This window comes from Molothrus ater, chromosome 9 (assembly GCF_012460135.2).
Source record: "Molothrus ater isolate BHLD 08-10-18 breed brown headed cowbird chromosome 9, BPBGC_Mater_1.1, whole genome shotgun sequence".
Taxonomy (NCBI): Eukaryota; Metazoa; Chordata; class Aves; order Passeriformes; family Icteridae; genus Molothrus; species Molothrus ater.
In genome coordinates, this window is record NC_050486.2 from 19,262,950 (window position 1) to 19,286,159 (window position 23,210).

General features: G+C 40.0%; 2 protein-coding genes across 13 annotated transcripts in view; one reads left to right on the forward strand and one right to left on the reverse strand.

Annotated features, from left to right (window-relative positions):
* FUBP1 (far upstream element binding protein 1) overlaps positions 1-15,353 on the forward strand; it is a 38,749-nt gene extending 23,396 nt beyond the window's left edge. For 5 of the 6 annotated variants that reach the window (XR_008508519.1, XR_008508521.1, XR_008508523.1 and 2 more), the window contains one exon: positions 9,339-10,275. The gene's annotated coding sequence lies outside the window, so the exon portion shown is untranslated. Of the gene's footprint in view, positions 1-9,338; positions 10,276-14,553 lie in introns of those variants that run through there. The other variant, XR_008508520.1, reaches the window with a different exon arrangement.
* NEXN (nexilin F-actin binding protein) lies at positions 198-22,557 on the reverse strand. 7 transcript variants are annotated; one of them, XM_036387540.2, is made up of 14 exons: positions 22,474-22,557; positions 15,739-15,820; positions 14,483-14,674; positions 14,263-14,344; positions 14,032-14,180; positions 12,649-12,690; positions 11,333-11,518; positions 11,080-11,253; positions 8,624-8,809; positions 4,491-4,691; positions 2,973-3,194; positions 1,720-1,905; positions 785-1,142; positions 198-682 (listed from the first exon to the last, which is right to left on the reverse strand). In XM_036387540.2, exons 2-14 carry the CDS (start codon positions 15,763-15,765, stop codon positions 669-671), a joined length of 2,019 nt encoding a protein of 672 aa, XP_036243433.1. In that variant the 5' UTR covers positions 15,766-15,820; positions 22,474-22,557; the 3' UTR covers positions 198-668. The 7 variants fall into 7 exon arrangements, with proteins under 7 accessions (XP_036243433.1, XP_036243432.1, XP_036243434.1 ...); XM_036387539.2 differs by having other exon boundaries at positions 15,739-15,816; positions 22,474-22,513; XM_036387541.2 differs by lacking the exon at positions 22,474-22,557 and having other exon boundaries at positions 4,491-4,688.
* Between the last annotated feature and the right edge of the window lie 653 nt (positions 22,558-23,210).

A 23,210-nucleotide genomic window follows, 5' to 3' on the forward strand; every position in this document is an offset into this window, starting at 1 on the left:
CACTGGTTTTGGTGTCATTCGACCAATGAAAAAAATCATGAGTTTTACAAGCAAGTGTTGGTATTTTGAAGACTACTATAATCCTAAAGGAGATGGTTTTTATTTGAGATTATCAGCTTCATAGGTTAATCAGAGCAGAACATTTTCAATGCAAGCCCATTTTAATACAAAAGAAGTTATGCTGCTTCAAGCAATGGTGAGCGGTTACGTCATCTTTTATTCTTTAAAAATAGTACACTTGGGTTTTTGAAAATCATCAGTAAGTATTTCCTTTGCCAGTTCAGTGCCTCTGGGATAAGGTAAAAGAGCTTAAATATTCAGTGCTCATGCAGGGTACACCAACAGATTTACACTACTACACAAGTTCCAGATCGTGTATTCAGCTTTATTCTCTTACACAAGAGTTGGTCTTCAAATGCTGGAGCACTATGATAATTCAGCTTTTTCCTTCAGTTGATCTTTCATACATTGATTCCTTTTAGTTTCAGCCTTTGGTACTAGTTTTTGCATTGAGTAGGGAATTCTCACAATTTGAAGGGTATATTCTTATCTGATGCAGGAATGACAAATTAATGCACATCCTTGCTTTCTTTAGTTGGCCCCATCAGAGAAAGAGATGATGCAGTAAGAAAGTTGAGGGGAAGAAAGATTCCAGCTAAAGTAGAGCATTAGTAGTCATCAGCTAGAAAACAGAAAGAGGGTTAAGAGAGAGAGGAAGTTAGATTTTCATAACAGGAAAGATAATAAGACTGAGATACAAGCAAATTAAAATGCTAGCTCTTACTTTCAATGGTGAGAATACAGGTGCTAGCAGCTGAGCCTCTATTGTTGACTGCTTTACACATATATTCCCCTTCATCTTCTGGGAAGGTTTCTGGCAAGTAAAGGCAGTAGGTTTCTCCTCTTTCAATATATTGATAGTCCTCAGAGTCCTGCAACATTTCCCCTTCAAACCACCATGTAACTTCAGGTTTTGGTTCTCCAGTGATTTTAACTGTGAATCTCACTGGCTCGCCATCAACAACTGATGTGTTTTTCAGTGACTTCTTGAACCAGGGAGCTCCAGATCGAGCTTGATCCTCATCTTCACAAGTAGAACCATTAATAATGCTTCCCTCTTCTTCTTCTTCCTCTTCCCTTTTCTGTTTTAAAATAAGTTGAATTTAAAGTAGCAATAGCACTCTGACTGATAGTGACACATGTTTGATTACAAGTTACTGTCTTTCTGAGAAGAGGAAATTCCACATCTGTCCTCAATACATAACAATGCACCCAATCTGGGTATGCCACAGGCAGTAAAATGCATTTTAATGAGGCTGGAATGTTGGTGTAAAATACAGGCAGGAATGTCAATTCCATTTTCAGACTATTCAGAGGATGTCACATACTCTGACACAGGGTGTCAGCAGTGTCTCACGCTCTTCTGCAAGTGTTCAGGTTGGATGGAGCTTTGAGCAGCCTGATCTCGTGGGAGGTGTCCCTGCCTACATCAGGGGAGTCAGAACTAGATGATTTTAAGGCCCCTTCAACCCAAACCATTCTTTGATTCCATGGAGAGTATGTGCAAACACCAAAAGCAATTTTATATTATTTCAGCAATTCCTAGCACCTGCTAAAAGAAGCAGAACTTTCCTTTTGTATCTGGTAGTGTTGCCTACAGTGGTAATTAGAAGCTAAGTTAAATGATACAACTGGAGAATATTATTTTGCAATTTATACCTTTTGTAATGCTGCATCGATTTCTTTTTGTTCGAACTGCATGCGTAGTAATTTCTGTTCCTCAATCCTCCTCTGCTCCTCTTCTTCTCTGGCTCTTGCCATTTGCTCAAAACGAGCCTTCATGTTGACTTTGTGAGTAAATGGAGCCTCAGATTTCATGGCTGGTCTCACATCTACGTCGTCATCCTTGGGAAATGATAATTAAAAACAGGGCTTAACTATTATTTATTGCCACAGACATATATATGTTAGGAAAACTAGTTTTGTGTTCCCAGAGGTTTTTTTTAACTGAGCAGAGCCACACAGACCTGGTTTTTTTCAGAAGTTTGTTTGAGTGTAGGGTGAGTTTTGTAATAGTTCATCCAAGGATAGGACAAGATTTTTGCAAAAGTAATTTCAAAAATTCTATGTAAAAAAATATTGCTGAAGTTTTATTCATATAGAAGTTGAGCACTTCTTGGCAATTGGGTTTTTGGATTATTTTGCCATGATGTTGGATTGGGTTTAACACTGAAACAGTTGACCTTATGAAAACAATGAGTGTCAATCATTAAATTAAAAGCTCACAAATAGGACAGACTTTGAGCTGATGCTGAAGTGACTCCTGTGGAGAAGACCCAGAATGAAGTTCAGATCAGGCTTAGTACTGTTAAGGGTTTTACATTTCATTACAAAAGCTCACACTGAGCGTATGGATTACAGACCACTTTGTCACTGCTAGCTCCATTTCTTGGGGTTTCCCCTCTGAAAAACTGAAGGTTCTGGTCTGAAATACAGATAAATAGGAACCCTCTTCTGCTGTACCCTGAGGAGTGAGTGTACATCAGAGAGACTTGATCTTCAAATGGTATTGTCTGGATTGGGTAATTGAGTTTTTTATTCCATTCATGTAGTGGAGAATGAATTAAGAGTTCAGAAGGAGAAGCAGTTCAAGTGATGATTAATAGGTAATTCTCAGGTATGGATGTTTTAAGCCCTCAGACTGGCAAGTTTCAGGTTAAAATGCTGACTTGCAGGGCTTTGAGCAGAAAAGCAGAACTCTGCTTGACCAAATCACTGATAATAAACTGGTGCTGTCTCTTTTAGGGATGCTGAGGTGTGTTATCCCTAAGCATCCAAAGAAGGGAACAGGAAAGAAGGGAAAACATAATTTTGGAAACAGCAAAATTTTATCAAAGCAGCAGCATTTTCCACTGCTGGATCATTTGTGTGCTGGTTAAGTAGCTCATTAACATACACAGAATGCAACTTACCTCTTGAAATTTTTCAGCTTCCCTTTCTCTGATTTCTTTATCCATGGCTCTTCTCTTTGCTCGCTCTTCTTCAATCTTCTTCTGTATTTCTTCTTGAGACAGTTGTCCTATTTTTTCAAACTTGCTTTTTAAGTTCTTTGCCTGGATAGAACCGCTTCTTTTTAGCTTTATCAATTCTTCATATTCTTTGCTTAGCTCGAAAGTTTCAGACTCTTCTTCCAGCTGTTCAGAAATGACAGAATGTGTAAGATGGAAAGTGCCCTCATTATTTTTACAACCTATTCTCCCTCCAGATGGTATAAATCAATACATTACAGTTCTGTTAGTTACTTGAAATTTCCCCTATAATTTTTTTTCTTTGCTATCTCATGATGAATGCATTTGTATCATATCTCAACTAGATACAGATTTTAAAATACTTTGCTTGAATATGCCATTTGTTCAAGGGTTGCTGTCAATAAACTGCCCATCTTGGATTCAGAAAACCACACACAGACCAATACAAAAAACTTACCTGGAGTCCAAAATTCACCTCTACTTGCTTGCAATATGATGTGAAGTAATCCCCTAAAACACAGCTGTTTTGTTAAAAATAAAGTACTGCCTTTTTTATCTTTTCCTAATTCAGTGAAAAAGTAAATGACATTTCAAGATGTCGTGGCTGGAAAAGAAAGGGCAGTTGTGGATCCTGTAGCCAAACCACATGGGAAGCTGTAATTACTGATCTTTTTCTCCCTCCTTTTATGACCCTGATTGTAAAGATGTACATGCATTTTAGCTGGGTGTCTCTGTCTCTTCCTGCTCCCCCAGGATTAGTTGAGAACATCACAAGCTAGAGCCTTTACTATTTGCTCGAGCTTTGCAACAAAAATAATAAAACAATAAATTAATGTTGTTCTCTAACATTCAAAAGGGAATAATAAAAGAATTGCCACCCACAGCCACACTGAAGTGTAAAGTTCATCAATGTGATGTTTTAAACATTTAGGATGTAAAGCAGATTTTGTGTGTGATTTTTAAAATCAACTGTGCCAGTCTTCAAACCCTTGAAACACCAATTAGAAAAAAATTGAGCCCACTGTATTCTCATTAGGTAGCACAGTATCTCTCTAAGGAAAAGCAAGAATATTGCCCTGTCTCTTACTTCTGTTTTTGTATTGTCTTTTGGGAACCAGATATTTATGTTCTCCCAAGATCGTAAATATTATCTAATCATTTTAGTAATCATCCAGAATTTTCAGAGATTATTGCAAAACCAAACTACAAATTCATAACTGTACTTGCTTCTCAGGTGGGAGTGGATAAACATATTTTCCTGATAAATTACTGACAAAAAATGTCATTATATAAAATGTTTTACAAATAAGGTTTTCTATTTTTCTTTCACATAATATTGAATGCATTAACTTAAAACTTCTTTCAAAGGAGTTTTTTTTTCCAGTCTTAAACTTTTAGTAACAAAGTGATAAATTTTATTTTTACTCAGAGCATACTTAATATATAGCTTGGTGTACAAACCTCTCCCATTTCTTGTCTCAGCTGTTGAAATTCTTGCCTTTCCATTTCCAACTTTTGCCTACGCTCTTCTTCTGTGCGCCTCTTTTCCTCCTCCATTTTTTGTTTCAGCAACTCTTCAAAATTAATTTCCAGTTTACCAGGTACGAGAGATTCTTGAGAAAAGGTTTTAAACATTTCCGGTGATTCATCATCCAGCACCTGCTGGAAATTCAGAGCATTAATTATATCTGTGATGAAATCACAGCATTGTTCAGACACTTCTGGTACATAAAGACAAGTGACTATTTGTCACATCTGCCCAGCACAGACAGGTGCACTGTGCCAGTGTGGCCATTCCTCTGATGGTGTGGGAGGGAGTGCTTTGGGGGTTGGTATTTAACTTTAATTACAACACTAAACTTCTATAATGAAGATTAGGTGGTTTTTTAAAATGCAGTATTTTCCCTCTGTAGGGGAGGATGTCCTCTAAATGCACCTTTAGGACCTAAACCAATTAATTCTTGTTTACTTCAGACAAAGTGTTTGTATTTAAATGTCATTGCTCTTAATACTGAAGTACATTTATCTGTGAGCTTTCTCTTAAGCAATCTGAATTATATTTGTGTTCTAAAGCAGTATTAGTACTCCCAGTAAGGATAAAGGAACAGAACATTCAGAAGAAGCTCTTCTTTTTGCACAAATTGTTTAAGTTAAGCTATGTGGCTAGTTTATTGATTTATACACCCACTAGCAGGGCCTTCTTCCTTTCCCTGTCCCTGAATGGCTTCAGAGCAGGGTTAGGCCTGGTTGGCATTGGGAGCAGCTGGCCTATCTTTTAGACTAAACTGTAAGATAGTAGGGCCTAGGAAAGGCAGCTTTCATTATGTCCAAAGCAGCAAGTGCAAGAACTAATATTTATCAGACTGAATTTGTTGAAATACTAAAATATGAATCTGAACACTACAAAAGCAGCCAGTAGTGACAGTGTGTTATACAGGAATTTTAATGGAAGTTTATGAATAAGAATATATGTGTATGTAACTATATAAACTTACTAACAGAGATTGTCTCAACAGGAATGTTCTGTAGGTAAAGGTGAGGTGAGGTCAGGCACTGGTCAGGTCCTGAACTGGGGGGTGATGTGGCTTTTGGCACTGTTTGATCAGCACAGGTTTGAAAAGCCTTGTGGCAAACATGGGAGAGCTCAATGTGCCCAAAGTTGTAGGCATTTCCAACAGCAGTAATCAGTCAAATGATAGCAATAATTAGAGGAGCAATATTTCCTTTTGAGAAAGAGCTCTGACTATAAAGGGACAGAGAATAGGCATTTCTGTTAGAGCCTCTGGCACTACTTGTATTTATTGCTGCTTACTGCCACTGTAACCCACACCTTTTTCTGCTGTGGGTGTTATCCTGGTTCATACCACACTCTTGGCTACTTTGCCCATATCATCTCTTTATTTGCCACAGCTCTTTGCCACAGCTCTTTCAGTAGTTTTTTAGCCCAATCCCACCCAAATTCTGCTATTCACTACAGATTTTCCTCAGATTTTCTCTCTAAGCTTACAATTGGACTTCAGCACCACCATTCCTTCCATTCTTCATTTGTTTTGTGTGATATGAGCATAATTGTTGAAATTGTGTTAGAGAGAAGTCAAAAACCAAAGCTGTGAACTCCTCCCTACAGTGAAAACAATGCCTCACAGTTTTTAGAGGCTACCCATAACTAAATTAGCAAAGCAACATGAAATTCTCTTGCTGGTGGTGCATTAGTTCATAAGCTCATGACTTCAAGAAGATACCAAACCTAAGTGACCACAAGAAGCATCAATTCAGAATTTGCCCTAAAGAATTCAAAAGCTGTGCATGCACTAGCAGCTGTCTCTGTATTTCTAACCAAGTTATGAAGACAGCCACCTTATCCCTGGTTAAAAACCACAAAGATTTAGCTGAGCTGTGTGATGCACTAAACCTCTGTGGTTAGGTTCAGTAAATATTTTAGCCATATTTTGTGAAATTAGGTAGTACTTCTTTTTTTCTGCTCAGTGGAAATGGTTGGTAGTGATGAACGTTCCTGTAACAGTCATGGTTTGCAGCACAGTCAACAGGAGAAGTTTTTTTTGTTTTGTTTTGGGGGCTTTTTTGTGCTAAGACAGGGGTTTTTTTTGCAGTCTCTACGAGAAAAAGATTGATGGGGGGGAAAGACAACTGCTTCAGTGTAGAAGTGATCACACTGATGCTGGGGAGCATGGAAATAGCACAAGGAAATGTGAAAGAGGGAGATCCAAAAGGAGGTGGCATTTGTGTTTTCCAGCCACAATACTACCATTTCTACCACTTCCAAAAGAAAATTAAAATGAATGAACATTAAAAAGTTCCTGGAATAACAATTTAATGTTCATTTTTACTGCCTTTGAAAGGGAGGACTATTATATTTTTAAACATTTTAGGACAATCTTCACTGCTGCTACATTTTGTAGCAGTGGGAAATAAGGAAAACAGAGGATTATATTCTGTTAATAGTAGAAAATGTAGTATTCATATTCAGGATGCTATTTAACAGAGAACTTTCAAGCTGCGTAAATGCTAAAAATATATTTCAGGTTTTTTTAGTTACAGACCACCTTCACTGTCTGCAAGTAGAGCAGTCTCAGCCACTCTGCTGCATCTGATGGATTACACGATCCTGTTTATCAGTGAGGTTTTTCTTGCCTGGACACTTGGGTTTAGGTTCTTGCTACACTGAGGCCAAAAAAAGAGTTTCTCAAGAAAGCAGGAAAAAACAGAAGCAGCACATACTTTCTGTGCTTCCTTTAGTTCTCTAATGCCTTTTCATAAAAAGTCTCCAGTAGCATTCTTTTGTTGGATTGAGGGTATTTTTAAGTGGCTTTAGGTTTTGTCTTCTGTCTTTGGAGATACAGACAGACACTATTTTTCAGTATAGTATCAAATATAAATTCACATTGTAGCTTCTCTAGGTAGTCTTTCAGCACAAGTCTTTGGCCCAATTTCCAGGCAGAGGGAGCCCTGCTGGCAGTATCAGGACTCATACAAAGTTTTCATTTCTCTCCCAAGTATTGCTTTGAGTGATTAAGAAAATGTTACTGGGCACACAGTTGGCCTTTCCCAGTTCAGCCACAGAGGATGTAGGAAGATGCTCCAGATGCCTGGGTTATTCCACAGTTCTAGCCTGGCAGGTCCTGCCCCTCCCTTTTTGAAACAAACACTACTTCACTCTAGTTTATATTTTTGTAATTTAATGCTGTATTTCCTGATATCCACCAATAAGTAACTGGCTTATACCCAAAAGCCTGCAGAATCTTGAAGTGGTTGGACTAAGTATGAAGACCACAGTTAAAAGCTCTGTGGCCACTTTTTTTTTTTTTTTTTTTAATATAAATAGTAGTTGCCAAGCTCTGAAATCAGACATCTTTCTGTGCTTTCAGGTAGTGTCAGTCAGTCCTAAGCCCCTGAAAATTTCTCTCCAGTTTAATCCTAACTCAAATTTTAGAAGTCCTTGCATATGACAGAAATCTGTGTTTGTCAAGGGAAGATAGTATTACAAAGTATTCTAATGGTAAACACCACAAGTTATTGTTGTTTTTCCCTGAACAGGCATTAAAAACATCAAGTAGCAGAGCTCAACCTTTTAATTTTTTCTCCCTGAAGCGCCACAGATGGCTGGAAGATACATACTTGCAGTGAGCATTTTTCTATTATGTCATTAATTAGTAGTGCTTTTAGTAGTAAGAGTGGACACCCTGTAGAGGTATGGGAATAAACTTGGAGCCGTAAAAGAAATTGCTCTTCCCAAAAAAAACCCCAAGACAATTAACCCTCCTTGTGGAAACATTTTGCTTCCCAAGTATGTTGCATCTAGTGTAATAATACCCACTGGATTTGATACCTGGTTTGGACTAAATTATCTGAAATCCTCTCTAGGCTGGCTGTGAGGAGGGATTGTTCTCTGATGACTTTTGGTAAATGAACCTGACTAGTTTACCCCATTACCTTATAATAAATAGTAAGGTGAACTAATTAATGAAGGAGTTGAAGCATGTATTCCTGACTTTATTTAGAAGTTTTCCCAGAGTTTCTTTCCAGATGGGGATTTAGGTAAAAATTAAATTCTGTGCTAAACCAAAATACCATACCATGTTCTTCCTTGCTTCAGCAAATGCTCTTTTCTCCTCCTCTATGCGTCGTCGTGCATCCTCTTCTGCTTTCCTCTTTTCCTCTTCTCTCCTCTGTCTTTCTATCTCCTCAAAACTGAGTCTGAGTTTACCAGGGCGGAATTCTTTAACAGCATTTTCAGATTCTTCATCACCACCTTCATTTATCTTAAGAGAATAGGGAGAGGAAAACGTAGAAAGCACTTACCCAAACAAGAAAAAATATTCTTTATTGCAAATAAATACTCCATTCCTTTCTGATCTTTTATAAGTACTGTTTTCTCTTTGGGGGAAAAAAATGCATCAAGACTTAGGTTCCTGTGAGAATCATTTTAATCTTTGTTCTAGCCAGGGGAGCGAGAAAAGAAATTTTCAGTATCCAACACATAGCTTTTATAATTTTTAAAACTGTGTTGAGTGTGTAATTCAAAGAACAGTGTGTTACCAGGAAGAGGCTGAACAGTTAAGTACATACTTTATGGTCTCATTGTTGGATCATTTACTGTAAATCACTCTCTATTCTCTTTATTTACATCATTTTCGTAGATGTTTATATCATCAAGTCTTTTTGTTTGTATAGAAATTGCTTTCATCCGTGCACCACTTAAAGAAATGCTGTACAGTCTTATAGCAAAACTGAATCAGTTAGCATTTTGCTATTATCCCAGACTGAGATTTTTGTTTCTTTTATTTTTAGACATTTAATCATCACTGAAGAAAAGGAATTGAGATACTCTGATCTCCTCGCTATAGTTCTCTCCAGTGAACTCTTACGTGCTAAGAGAAGCCTGTGGTTTGCAAGCTGCAATCAAGAGCCCCTTTCAGAGGACATCCCAGAACTTTATCTGTTCATGGAGGAAGTGACTGGGAGCTGTCAGAGCACTGATAATCCAGATCTCTATACTGTAAGCAGCCCTGGGACTGCTATATGCGATAGCCCATTAAGGGAATTAGAGAAATCTTCGTTTGAAATTTGTAAGGGAAAAAAAATTGAAGAATTTAAGGAAATTACCTGCTGAATTCTTAAGAAAAATATTTACTTCAAATTTTGACAACCACTGGTCAGCGGCTTCATGTTAAAAAATTTCTTTTGATGTGGAGAATTTGTAAATTATTTCATATTACTTGATAAATACATGCATAAGCATAAGGAAGGGAGATGTGAACTAATCTTCAGTTAGAACACCTAAGGGACTTCATGGAGTTCACTCTCCTTCAGTTTCTTCACTCTTCTCCTTCACTAGAATCCCTTGCCCCAAACATAAAACAAACCTTATTGTCATTGACATAACAGCAAGGTTATTGGTGTGAAACAACAGCAGTTTATTGGAGGTGGAGATGAAACAGTAAACTACAATTTGGGTATCTGCCTAAACCTAGAACTCTCTCAATATGGACCAGTTGGGAATTTGTGTGTTTCAGCTTTCTAGAAGTTCTGTGTTGTTGGTTTTGTTTAAGTTTGTTTCTGTAGAATATAAATGTCCTGAATGTTTTGGAAATATAATCAAAATAGTGATCTAGAGCTGTTTTTCCAAAATTGTTCATGCATAATTATACTCTGTTAAAGCTAGCAAATTCCTATAAATAATATTTTCCAAGTTTTTATGGAAGATTAAAATCTCATTTCTTGTTAATCCTATTTGTATGTGAATTTTGTATGCGAATTAAGAAAGTCATAGTGATCATGACTATACAGGGGAAATGGAGCATGGAAAAACAAGCTAAGCTAAACTATCTGGTTAGCTTAGGTTAATACTAAGTGTATGATTCCTGCAGTATGATCAAAGAACAAACTATATAGTGAGCTCAGTTTATAGCTGATCTAACTCTGACTTATGATAAAGAACACATATGGAGGCAGTTTTCCATGTAATACAAAACAGGATCTGTGGGCTGCATTTCTGAGAATTTGGGGGACTCCCTCTAGTAATCTATGGTTTGGGGTTTTTTTATGTTAGTACATAAAAAAGAGCTGATCTGTCCTTTTTTTTTGCCTTTCTTCATAAGAGGAGAGTTGTAATTGATGTATATTTCTATCACATTTACAAATAAATATGAGGATAAGAAACAGCATTCTGTTACTAGGGAATGTTTACATCAAAAACCAATTACTGAACCATCTGCAGCACTACTTCAGAGAAAACAGCCACTCATCTTCTTGAAGGCTTACAGCTTAAGATACTACAAAGCATAGATAAAAGATCTACTAAGTTGCTGGCAAATCAAACACTGTTATTTTTTGGTTTACTAAAAGAATGTCTAAAGCATTATGCCAGTGTGGTTACTGAGTTAGAGCAAAGGTCAAAAATGTCTTTTAAAAACTCATTTCCAGACTCTTTAACAGCTTGAAATAGAGATAAGGAATAAGAAAAGAGAAGAATCACATACAGGAAAGAATGTGCAAATTGTGTACCAGCATGAACAAAACATGTGCTCACCATTCTCTGCCTGGCTTCCTCAAAGGCACGTTTTTCCTCTTCCAAGCGCTGCCTTGCTTCTTCCTCAGCTTGCCGCCTTTGGTTCTCCTGTCTTTGTCTTTCCAGTTCTTCAAATGTGACTTTAAGCTTACCAGGAGACAGAGGATCTTGAGTTTCACTGTTTTCATTTTCACCCTGTGTAAGAAAAATGAAACAGTTGTATCTGAAGCCAATAAATATCTATTATATAGGTATTTTTGGATGACTGCTTTACCTGGACTAATGAAAGGCACTTGGGTTCCTTAAGGAGTTGGTTTTGTTCCTCATCTTTTAGTGCCATTTCTTCATCCTGTGTCTTTCTTTGTTCTGCTCTCTCCTTTCCTGTGTTCTCAGAGATTATTTTCATCTTCCTGGTGCTTTTTACAGGCACTACTGTAACTAGCAGTGAATCATCCCCTTCCTGTCCAAAAAGATATTTATTACATTTTCATGAAACTTGACTTCTAGGTAGCCTCATTTCTTAATGAACCTGCTGTTTAATGTGTGTGCACCAAAGCTTCCAAAAGATTTACTTGTAGTGAATATTACCCACAAGAATAAAGTCAATAGTTTTCTTCTAATATCTGAAGAGTATAAAGAACTGAATTATATTTTAAACATAACGACTGGCAAACTCCTTAATTTCTTTATGGATTTTCATTAACTGTTTGCCATAAAAACTCAAGGTTTGGGAAAGAACAGGTGTAATTTTGAATACACAACAATTGTAACCACACTCTACTTCCAGTTTTATATTTATTATGTAAATTATAATAAACTGCAGCTGGAATAAGCCAATAGCTTAACACAGAAATATGTAATTTGTAATTTCTAATACGTAATTTGTCACGTACAGTAATTGTTTCTTGAAGGATGTTGCTGCTTCAACTCTCTATTTACAACTTATTTGCCAAAATATAATTTACCCATATTTTTCCCTTCTGCCAAATAAGTTAAAACTGATGAATTTGCAGGTTTAGTTTTTTCTTTCCAAAACTGTAGTAGAAGTGTGATTTTCTTGTGTTAGTGAAAGACAATAGGAGGACCTTTGGGCCCAGTTTTTGAAATGAAACATTTATTTGCAAGATAAATCAAAACCCGTATGGTATATTAGTAAGCAAATAACAAAGTTAACTGAGTGAGGTGTTCAAACATCTTTATATTGTCAGAATCCCCCTTTAATTTCAAGTTTAAGGCAAAGAGCTTTTAAGTTAATTCTTTGCAAAGCCAGAGGACTTAAAAGAATACCTAATATATTAGGAAAGGAATTCCTTACATATATAAAATAATTCTGGTTGCTTTGAATATTTACATTTTAGATGTTCTTAACTAACTACAAAGTATTCATAGTGCAGGCTCTGTTTCAGACTTCATTATATTGACTTCAAGTATAGATATAGTTCCATATATGTTAAAAATTTGTGAACTCCTTGGTTGAACTTTAATTAGGTATTTCTGTGCTGTTTTCTAAGTTTTCCCAACCCAAATTACAATAATAAAACAAAGTGAATAAAAATGTAGGTGAACATTTCTTTAAAAAAATCTGATTACCTCAGCTGCTGATTCAGTTCCCGTATTGTTAAAGTCATCAATCTATTAAATGAGAATTTCATATGATTACATTAATTTGGCTCTTTGCCTTAGAGTTGCAAACATAGAACTGGAAATTCTTTTTGTATCAGTGATATGTATGTAGCACATAAATTCACAGAGGTGGTAAGGACCGAGGCTCTGCTGGAATACTTCAGATAGGTCAGCTTTTCAAGGAAGAGGCAGCAAGACATAAAACATCCCACACAAAGTCTGCTAAAGCATTCTCAACACTGCTGAACCAAGAACAGTACTTGAGATGTCTAGTCTTCATTTAAACATTCCAGAATTGTGAAGAAAAAAAAAAATTAAAAAAAAACCCAAAGCAAAGTCATTGATCATTTCTGATTCAAGAGACATTGTCTTCCCCTCAGCTCCTGAAAAAAGCCTAATGCTGTGCTTGCTTCCTATGCTGTGCCTATGCTATGGCCTAAAACTGACACACTTTTTAAAATTCTACATGTAAGTACTCCTGCCTTGCAGGGTAGATTAAATATGTGCTAGATACAATGCAAATTAAATGTACAATTTTAACCATGTTAGAAGTTCTAGTAGAAAAGACTATCCAAAAACTAACTGCTCCTATAGCACTGCTTTTTATTTCTTACAACAAATTCAAACCTAAATGAAGTACTACTATCATTTGGTTAAATAGAAATTTGCATATGTTTTTAGTCTATCATTTAAATGTTTTCTCTCACTGCAGTATTTGCAGCACTGAAGAAAACTTGCAAAAGGAATTAAGTTTGATATCCTACAAAAGACAGAATTTGCTTTATTGGCATCAATAAAAGTTGGAGTCTGTTCATATGTTTTATATATATATATATGCAATGATGAGTCAGAAAATGGCAAGTGAATAAAACATGACCTGGATCTTCATGATTTATTATTTTTACTGCATTAGTGTTGTCTCATTGTTACCTGCCACTGGTGTTTTCTTACTACTTCTTGCTTACCTTGGTTCATGTATCACTGAGCTCTATCCACTAACTTACAAGGAAAGGTTGTCTAAAGTAAGAGTTTATAAAATACAAGAAACATTTTCAAATTATTTTAGTAAACTTATATGTGTATGACACCAAAATTTGTGCATGGTTTTTAACAGGTTTATGCCTGCCCAGTTTCATCTGCAACTCAACTCTGGAGCTTACAAGAAAATTTTTACTGTAAAGAAATGAAGACTGTTTGAACATTATATCTCACTTCCACCCCACTGAGCATCTCCCATGTAAATCTCTACTATGAGAAATCTTAAGATCAAATCTTTCTGATCAATACAAAACATTTTCAGTGTTTGTTGTTTACAATTACATCCTGACTGTTGTGATCAGATAAACATACCTCCTGTGCCTTTTTTGCCAATTCTCTTTGAATTTTTCTTTTCTCAATCATATCTTGTTCAATTCTGCGCTTTCTTTCTTCTTCTGTTCTTTTTCTTTCTTCTTCTTGCCTTTGCTTCTCCATTTCTGCAAACTTGCCTTTAACAGTTCCTGTGGACATGAAATGCACAGCTCAGCAGTTCCATCTAACACCCAGGGAATTCTGTGGCCTTTAAAGTCAGGCCTCTCTTACCTATGAGCTTTGGAACATAACCCTTTTCTGTTTTAGTTAGTTTGGTGTCATCCTCTTCATCAGATCCAAGCAGTTCTTTCATCTAGTTGATGAAACACAGAAAGTAAAATGTCTTTATAACTTAAATGAAATCCCAGTATTATTGTCTTCAAATAATGTGAATAGATTTTTAGATATAATATTAAATATTATAACACAAAATATTAGCAAAGACAATAACCTCCTGCTTTCTCCTGTTCCATTCTCTCTCTCTAACATATTGTTCTTTTCTTCTTTGCTTTTCATCTCTAGATCTCCTTTGATTTCTTTCTTCCCTTGCTTTCTGCATAGCTTCAAATTTATCCTTTACATCACCCTTGTGAAGCTTGGGCACATAGGACTTTTGGACGGGTTTAGATGAAGAAAGCAGAATCTTGGTGAAGATATAGAAGAAATGAAGATAAGAAAAAGAAAGGTGAAACAGATGGACAGAAATATTCTGATAGATTGGATTAGAAAGAATGTAAGAACATAAAACAGAAGTGCAATTGAGATTATGAACTTTGTGCCATGAGCCATCAGTTAAGCATCATTATATTTGTTCATAAATAGTCATAAATACTAAAATATCCAAAACAAGATTCAGCATTATATTAAACTATTAAATTAGATACAGATTTTTATTGTAGCTTTCAATCTTAAGCAGTCACCAAAGAGACTCTCTGCCCCCAACATTTAAAAGAGATAAAAAGACATAGATACATAATGCAATACATGTGAGAGTTTTTCTGCAACACTTCCACGGCCATCTATAGTTTTTAAATAAACAGTAGTATTTCTTAATTTAAAATTTGCAATATGCTTACTTTTTCAATATCTAGAAAAAAAAACAGGAGCCCAGAGATTTTATGTTACGAAGTGCAAAGATCACTGGACCACCAGGGCTCTGATGCTGATACAGCAAATGGACACTTCTTTGCCAATGGTTACTCTGTGGGTGTCAAACACCAAAGGTTCCCACTTTCAGAACTACTGTGAAGTTTTGTCTTTCTACAGTGATGACTACAGGAATGCTCTCAATAAAGTAATACTGAGAAAACTGTCTAAAAACATGCTTTGTTTCATTTTTTCCCAGCTACACCAGAAGTTTTTGTTCTGCTACTCAGTAAGTCTATGGAGAAGAGGAAATACTTGAAGTAGCCTAGTATATTTACATTTTAGCATCAGATGTAAATGTTACCCAGAATTTTGCCACCAACATTTAAACCTTTTCAATATTTCACCCTCCTCCTTCATGTTTTTCTAATAAGAACATAATTCACAGATTCCATCAAATCTTAAGCTATTTAACAAATCCCCTTTCATTGTCTAAAAATAATGGCAATACCAGCAGACTTCCAGTATAATTGTCTTTTACAATTATTTGTAATTATTACTTTTGCAAGCATCAGTTGTAAATTATTACATTGCCTTGATTACTTTAAAATTGGTACATACCTCAGTTTTCTGTGCAATGTCATTCATGGTTACTGTATTGTGCTCTGCACCTGGTATGTTTAAGATGGCTTTCAGTTTCTACCTGAAAGAAACAGTTGTAGTTACATTCCTTTCTTTTCCTTTTAAATGATGCTTTAACCATCTTCCTGTAAATAAGTTTGCATCGGCTGAAATTGATGGATCACAATTTCACTTGGTCCGCTGGGGCTTTTGCAGACATGAATAGGTTCTAAGTATGCCACAGTAATTAAAAGAACAAGCTAATGATTCACTATTCATGCTCATAACTCCTCCATATAGTCCTGGATATTGGGTTCTAATTTCCATTTAACAAAAAGCAGAACTCGGAGCCAAGCCCTGGCTGCCCGTGCTGCTCGCTGCCAAGCTGCTGCTCCCGGTGCTCGTCCCGCAGCTCCGGGTCCCGCCCGGCCCGAGCCGTGAGACCCCGGGGCTGCGGCCGCGGAGGAGAGATGGGCTGGGGCAGCCCCGCTGCATCTCCGGCCCTTCGCCCAGCACACGGGTACCAGTCATGCTGCCCCTCCTCCCAGGGCTGTTCTCCAGGGAAAAGTAGTGGCAGTAACTAGGAAATGGGAAAGGTAAGCCACGTACAGATAAAGCATTTGTATAATTCAGCTGTCTTCCGGAAATTACGTAGCATTTTTCAGAAGAAAATTGTTAGAAATTTTAAAGTACACTGTATACTAGGGAGCTAACAGGAAGGCACTTTCACTTCTTTTTCTCTTCTTTTCAGCTTCAGGTCTATCAGAGCTCATGGGAGAAAGGAAATCATGATGTGACTCCAGTGCTACTGCTGTTGTATTGTATTGATCCTCTAAGTCCCAGGAAAGCCTAAACTCAGTGTGCCAAACGGTGCAAATAAGGGCTCAAAGATTTTAAGCAAAAATGCTGGAAAAGCAGCTTACTACTGGGGGGAAGGGACTTCTCACTTGTGGTTTAGAGGAGCTGAAGTCAGGGATTTTCATGATATGGAAAGTTAAGCTCTTGTTTTTCAAATTGTCTAAGTGATAATTGCAAACAGATTATAAACACAGAAATATTTATGTACTTTTGAAAATAATTAATATTAAGAGTTGTTTCCATGTAAACTCTTCAAAAATATACCAACATCACCAGTGCTCACTGGCACTGCTGTAGCTACACAAAAGGAATGGGATTCTTAGAGATCTTGGGATGTTTTTCCCAATGAAAGCAGTCACAACATATGAAATAAGAGCATTTAGCTACCCACACGTGCCCTGATTATTTACAAATTCTAAACTCTTCAAATTTGCCTTCAATTGAGATGTTCTGGAGAACACTTTGGTGTTCCCTTTCAACCAGTTAGTAGGGAAAGTCACACCACCCCCAGCCCACTCCTTCATTTGTAGACTGATAGGAATCCAAGGTATTTTGGTTTCTCGCTTGTGAACACATGAACATATAATCACTAGGTAGCAGTTCCTACTGAGATGGTTTCAGGTCAGCAATAGCATGTTAGAATTGTGTGGAGTCTAGAAAGGCAGATAATTGCATCAGCATTCTGTAGCCTCAGGGTCTCCATAGGCTTTAGCATCCATTTGTACACTGTGCAGGATTTGCACGTCTCTGTAAGCTTTAGCTGACTTCTATGCATGTAAGTAAATCCCCACTGTGATCAGTGTAACTTCCCTTCAAATCTTTTAACTCCCTTGTTTCTCTAAGCAGGTCTTAGAGAAAGTTCTCTGTTCTCTTCTTTTGCTGCTCTGCTCATTTAATGGCTCCTTCCCCACTTGGGGCTGGCAACCTTTAGCCTTGTACGTAACATCCAGCAGCTGACTCAAAGCTTTACTGCAGGAACCCATCAGAAAACAAAGGAATGTCATGAATTGGTGCAATCTTTGCACTGAAGTGACCTGGGACACAGAGACCTTTTACCCTTGACATGGGGCTGGAGCAGAGAACACTCAAAGATAATCTGTCACAAGAAATTCCATCTCACCTCAACACCTCAAGGTAAGGTTACCACAAATCGTGACCACAGCAATGTACCCCATGGATAGGGCTTCATCCTAAAGTCATCTGAAAAATGACTATTCCAAAGTCATTTGTGCATTGTGAGACTATTCCAAAGTTTATTATGTGCAATCAATTGTAAGAAGAAGATGATGTTCCTGAGTCAAGACTTTGTCTTGAACCTTTCTGATAGCTCCAATTACCTGAACCTCTTGACAGTGGGATAACAAACCTGAAATTTTCCTTAGAAGTGCGAATGTTGGAAGAAATCTTCTTTGTAAATTCCTGCTGTCTGAACTTCCAAAATAGCGCCAGTCCAACAGGTTGTGGGCCTTCAAGATGGCAGATATGTTTCTGCCATTTGGAATACTGCCATATCTGCTATTACTTTAGGCTACTTTCCAGTTCATTGGCATCACTAACTCTAATATGTTTGAAGGTTAGCCAGCTGGCTCTAAGGCATTTTGCCTCTGCAAGTCATCCTACCTCCACCTCTGATGCTAAAAGATATTGATATAAAGCACCAGCACACTGCTAAACATGATAGCACCCATGTGTGCACTTCCACCCCGCTCCATGGCCATTAAAGCTTGAGCAGGATGAGCAGCTGGACTCTGCCTCGGGCACCACTGAGGGCAGATGAGTCATTTCCAATAAAGACAACCAAAATATTGAAGAAAAAAAGAAGCACTCTGAGTTTTGGGTTGAGTCTGTGAGGCAGTGGCCACAGCTTCAGGAACAAGCACTGCAGACAGAAGCTCCTTTGCATCTGCCTCAGCATCAGGAGAGGCTCATGGTCAATGAATTGGTGCTGAGAAAACCCAAGTGGCTGCATCAGGAAGTCCTGACACCTACAAACCGTGGAAGAACAGTGCCCTCCTCACCTGCCAATAGCTTTGCAGAAGTATGCAGTAATAGATTTTCCAACCCAAGAAACCTTGACCTACTAATTCCCTTTTGAGATGAACTAGTTATATTAAATCACCCATTTATATGTATATATTCTTGTTTTGTATTTTCCCAGAGTTCATCTAATAAAAGCAATTCTTATTTTTTGAGGCAACACAAGCCTGCCTGTTTAGTTGCTTACTTCACAAAATGTTTCTTCTATTACAAAGCTGTCCAATCTTAATATTCAGTCTCACCTTTTCTTTCCCAAGATCAACATACCTCAGCAGAAGCTGTAAGAGCTCCTCATTGAAGCTTCCCACTCAAAAAAAATCCCAGATGATAATTTTGAACATAACTGTGATCAAAAAACAAGTTCAGCTTGTTACCCTTTGCGTCCCAGTCTCATCACTCCAGCATTCACCTGAAATAGTGCAATTTTTTTTTTCTCTCCACATTTTATCTTTCCTACAATTAAATGACATATCTTTGATAAAGTTAGTCTGGTGTTAGGAGCTTTATACTGAAAGTACCAGACTGCAGGGTCCCTTTGAAGGGTCCTCTCCTCAAGAAAAATTTAACTTGCACCCAGTGATCAATAATCCTAACTCTGGAATTGGAAAAAAAGAGAAAATGCCACTTAATTTGACTGGCTGTAATGCAGAGAGAGTGAAAAGTTCAAGTGAAAATTTAATACAAAAGCAATTACTACATAGGAAACCAGGCAACAGATCAGAAATGTTCTGTAAATATAAATTACTGCTTTCAAACATCTTACTCATTTACTGTAAATGGACAAGCAATCAGCTCAGATATGCCTTGACCTGTTATGATCATAGCACTTTTTAAACTTTTCATGCAGCCTCCCTAAAATCTTACTTTGGGCAAAAAAAGTGAAAAAAGAAAACCATTAAGGGGACACAGAAAGTTTGATGGCTCACAAGTCCCAAAATCTATCTCCTTAAATTTAATTAATTTCCATTTCTGAAAGCAGGTCATAGTCCTCAATTGATTAAAAAAAAAAAAAGTTGTGCAGCTTTAACCAGACTAAAAAATAAAAAACCTCCTATAAATAATAAAACTCACTTTCTTTTAAAAAATTCTTGGTTTCAGGGGCATGATAAACATCTTCACATGAGACACAAAAAATACCATCATTTCCCTGAACCAAACAGCACTCTTTACAATAGGAGTATGAAGTCAGGACTTTAAAAAAAGGTCCAGTTCCTCTGTGATTTCTCCTTTCAAAGGGCCCCCTGCTCTGCTCCTGGGTACTGTGAGTTATAAATAAGCCCTTCATGGCACGGTCTAAGCTACGTTTACCATCTGTCTCCTCTTTGTGATCTACTTGCAGGGAAGTCTCCATTATATAAGAAAACCAAACTGTGAGAGTTGGAAACTCACTGCTTGCAGCCAAAGCACCAAGCAGAGACAAACACAGCCCACAGCACTGGAATATTTAATAAAATATTAAACAGAACTGGACAGAGGGGGGGAAATGGTCATCATTTATGTCCTGCCTGTAACTGCTCTGGAATGACACTACCAGTTGTTGTACCAAATTACAGATACTGAAGTAGATACTAAAATTATCATGCACAGGGGAACATCCTGAGCTGGCATCAACCATCAGCTCCACTGCAGTCAGTAAGTTATGACAATTAATACCAGCTGTCTAAACTTCTCATTTTGTATAAATACAAAATGCAAAACTACTTCCACTCACTTGTATTTCCTTCATTAAGCCTTCATAATTAAAGACCAGAATGCTTACCAACAAGTGACCCAGATAATTTTACAATCTTTTCCTCAATCTTTGAACTTATCACACTTTGACATTTACTGAGAGTCTTATTTTGTTGTAGAATACTCCTTGCAGATAGGGTGTTATTTATAAAAACATATGTATTATAAAGGATGCCTATGTTTTATACAGCTGTAAACACTCCTAAAGCAGCAGTGCCAATCAGCCCAGCTGTTAAAAAATGTAATCACCCTTCTCTGTACAAAAGGTCTGTTGATTCCTTACTCTATTCTGCTGTTATGGGGTACACAGGCTCAGAGCAAACATAGTGGGGGTTCAGAGACTGCTCTGGTAGTGGGGAAGTCCTGCTGGGATCTTCTGGCCCATGATTTCATGTTCCATGGTATCTGCTGATCCTAATGGAAGTGGCGGTAAATTGTGAACTGAGAGATAAACCAGGTTTATCCAAGAGATAAACCAGGATATTTTGCCCCACGCCAGAGTTCCTCCATTCCCCGCTGTGTCCAGCAGCTGAAGATGAACCATGTGCTCTGTTGACTTCAATGACAGGACTTCAGAGATCAAGGAAACACCAATGCTGGCGAGGTGCTATTGCAATTGGTATCTTCCCTGCTGACAGGACACAGCCTCTTGTCAGAAATGCTCTTGGCCAGCTCAGACTGAAGCAGGGGTGGTCACCCACAGTGGCCATGGCCTGAGCTCTGCCTCTGCCCTAAAGGAGAGGTCTCCAGGGCTTCCTAGAGACATGCTGCTGCTTCCCCTGGAGCAGCCCTACCCTGCTGGTGGTGCTGATGCCTGTAAAAAGCTGCATCACGAGTACCACCTTCACCTGAGCAGGCACAGCTGCCCTCAGTGCGCAGCAAGGCTCGCTTCCATTGCCTCCCGCACCGCCCTCCCAGTGCCATGAGCTTTCCCACTGCCTCCCCACAGCCAGCTTGACCACGGCACTGGTTCTCCTTAAAGGAGTTTCAAAGCTGGGTAACCACATCAATGCTTGCCTGGCTTCTTTCAGTGAGAAAACTACTCATCTAATACATTCCAAATGCAGTCAAAGTATTCCTTACTAATATCTTAAGTGATCTACCCAGCTCCTGTATTTCACCAGACTGTGCTTTCTGCATAGACCAGTCATATTCTCATACTTCTGCATGCTCCATAATGATACAGTTGGCCCTCCTATAGGACTAATTATAATTCATAATTTCGTTTACTTGGACAATTTTCTAGGAGAGCTAATGTCTCTTAGGACCTGAGATCTAAGGTTAGGAGTACAGTGTTTTCTACTGTGCAACTATTTGCTGATTAACTCTTGAAATTCTAAGATGCTTCATCAACACGTTTTTTTCAGTACTTGTCAGCTTAAAAGAAGCCCTTATTTACCTAAAACAAACGTGATAATAACTAATTTGCAACCTGTCACAGAAGCCAGATATTTCTTCCAAGCCCCTCTGTTTTACAGCCATCACTTCAGAGTGAAGCAGAACCAATGGACGCATCCAGTATGCCCTCGCTGCTGACCACCACACCAACAAAACTGAACTCCGCGCCTAGAGACACGCGGCTTCCGAAAATCGGGGATTTCGGGGATTTTCAGCTAACTTTTATGAACCGCACATCACTCACCGCGGGTCCCTCACGGCAGGGCGGGACGGCCCTCCCGGGCTCCGCGTCCCCCGGGCCGCCTCACGGGGCCGGGCGGGCAGAGCCCCGCGCACGGCGGCGCCTTCGGTTAAACCGCTGCGGCCGCGCCCGCCCGGCCCCGCGCCCTCAGGGCCCCGCTCCCTCACGACTGCGGCCGCACCGCCCCCGGCGCTGCCCGGCCCGGGCCCTGCCCGCCGCGGCCGCGCTGCGAACGGGCGGCTGCCCCGCAGCCCTGCGGGCTGTGCTCGGACCGGCGGAGCGGAGCGGAGCGGCTCTCGGCGGCGAGAGGAGACGCCGCTCCTGCCGCCGCTCCGGCCGAGGGGCGCCGCGGGCAGCCCCAGCCCCCGCCGCACGCCGGGGCAGCGGGGCCAGCTGAGGGGCGGCGGGGAAGGGAGCGGGGCGGGGGGGCCGGGCCGCGCTGTGCCCCGCGGCGGCGGAGCCGCTCTTACCTGTGCGCTGCCCGCGCTGCGGCTCGGGGCGCTCCGGCGGCGGGCGGGCTGCGCTGCCGAGCGCCCCTTGGCTGCGGCCGTCGCTCCGCCGCTGCAACTTTCCATAAAAGTCGCGACGCGCGCCCGGCGCCCGCATTCCAGGCGAGCCCCGCGCCGCGGCAGCTGGCCCGGCCCGGCCCGGCTCGTCCCCGGCCCTGCGGCTCGGCGCGCCGCGCCCGGCCCCTCGCTGGCCGCGCGGGGGGCGCAGCCAGCCAGCCCCCCTCCCGCAGGCAGCAGCACGGCCAACAGGCTAATTTTGGGCTGGAAGCAGCACCGAGCTATAAATAACCGGGGCGGCGAGGCTCAGCGGCGCGTCCCTGGCCGTGCCGGCCCTGCCGCAGGGCAGCGGGCGAGCGGCGGGCGGGGGCTCCGCGGGCCGGGCCGGCGGGACGCACCGGGACCCACCGGGACCCACCGTCCGCACCGGCACCCACCTCCCGCCGCCCGCTTTCGCCCTGCCCGCCCTGGTCCCGAGCATCACGGCTTCTCCCGGCTCGGCCCGGAGCCCCCCGGCCCGGTACCGGCGGGGCTGCGCTTGCCCGGCAGCCCCGCGTCAGCCCCACTCACCGCAGCCCCGGCCCCGCACGCAGGGAGCGCTCCGCTGCCCCGGCTCTGCCGGCCCGCGGGGTTTTATACCTACGGCGGTCCGGAGCCGGGTCGGTTAATGGCACATGGAGAGCGATCAACTAATAATAGTA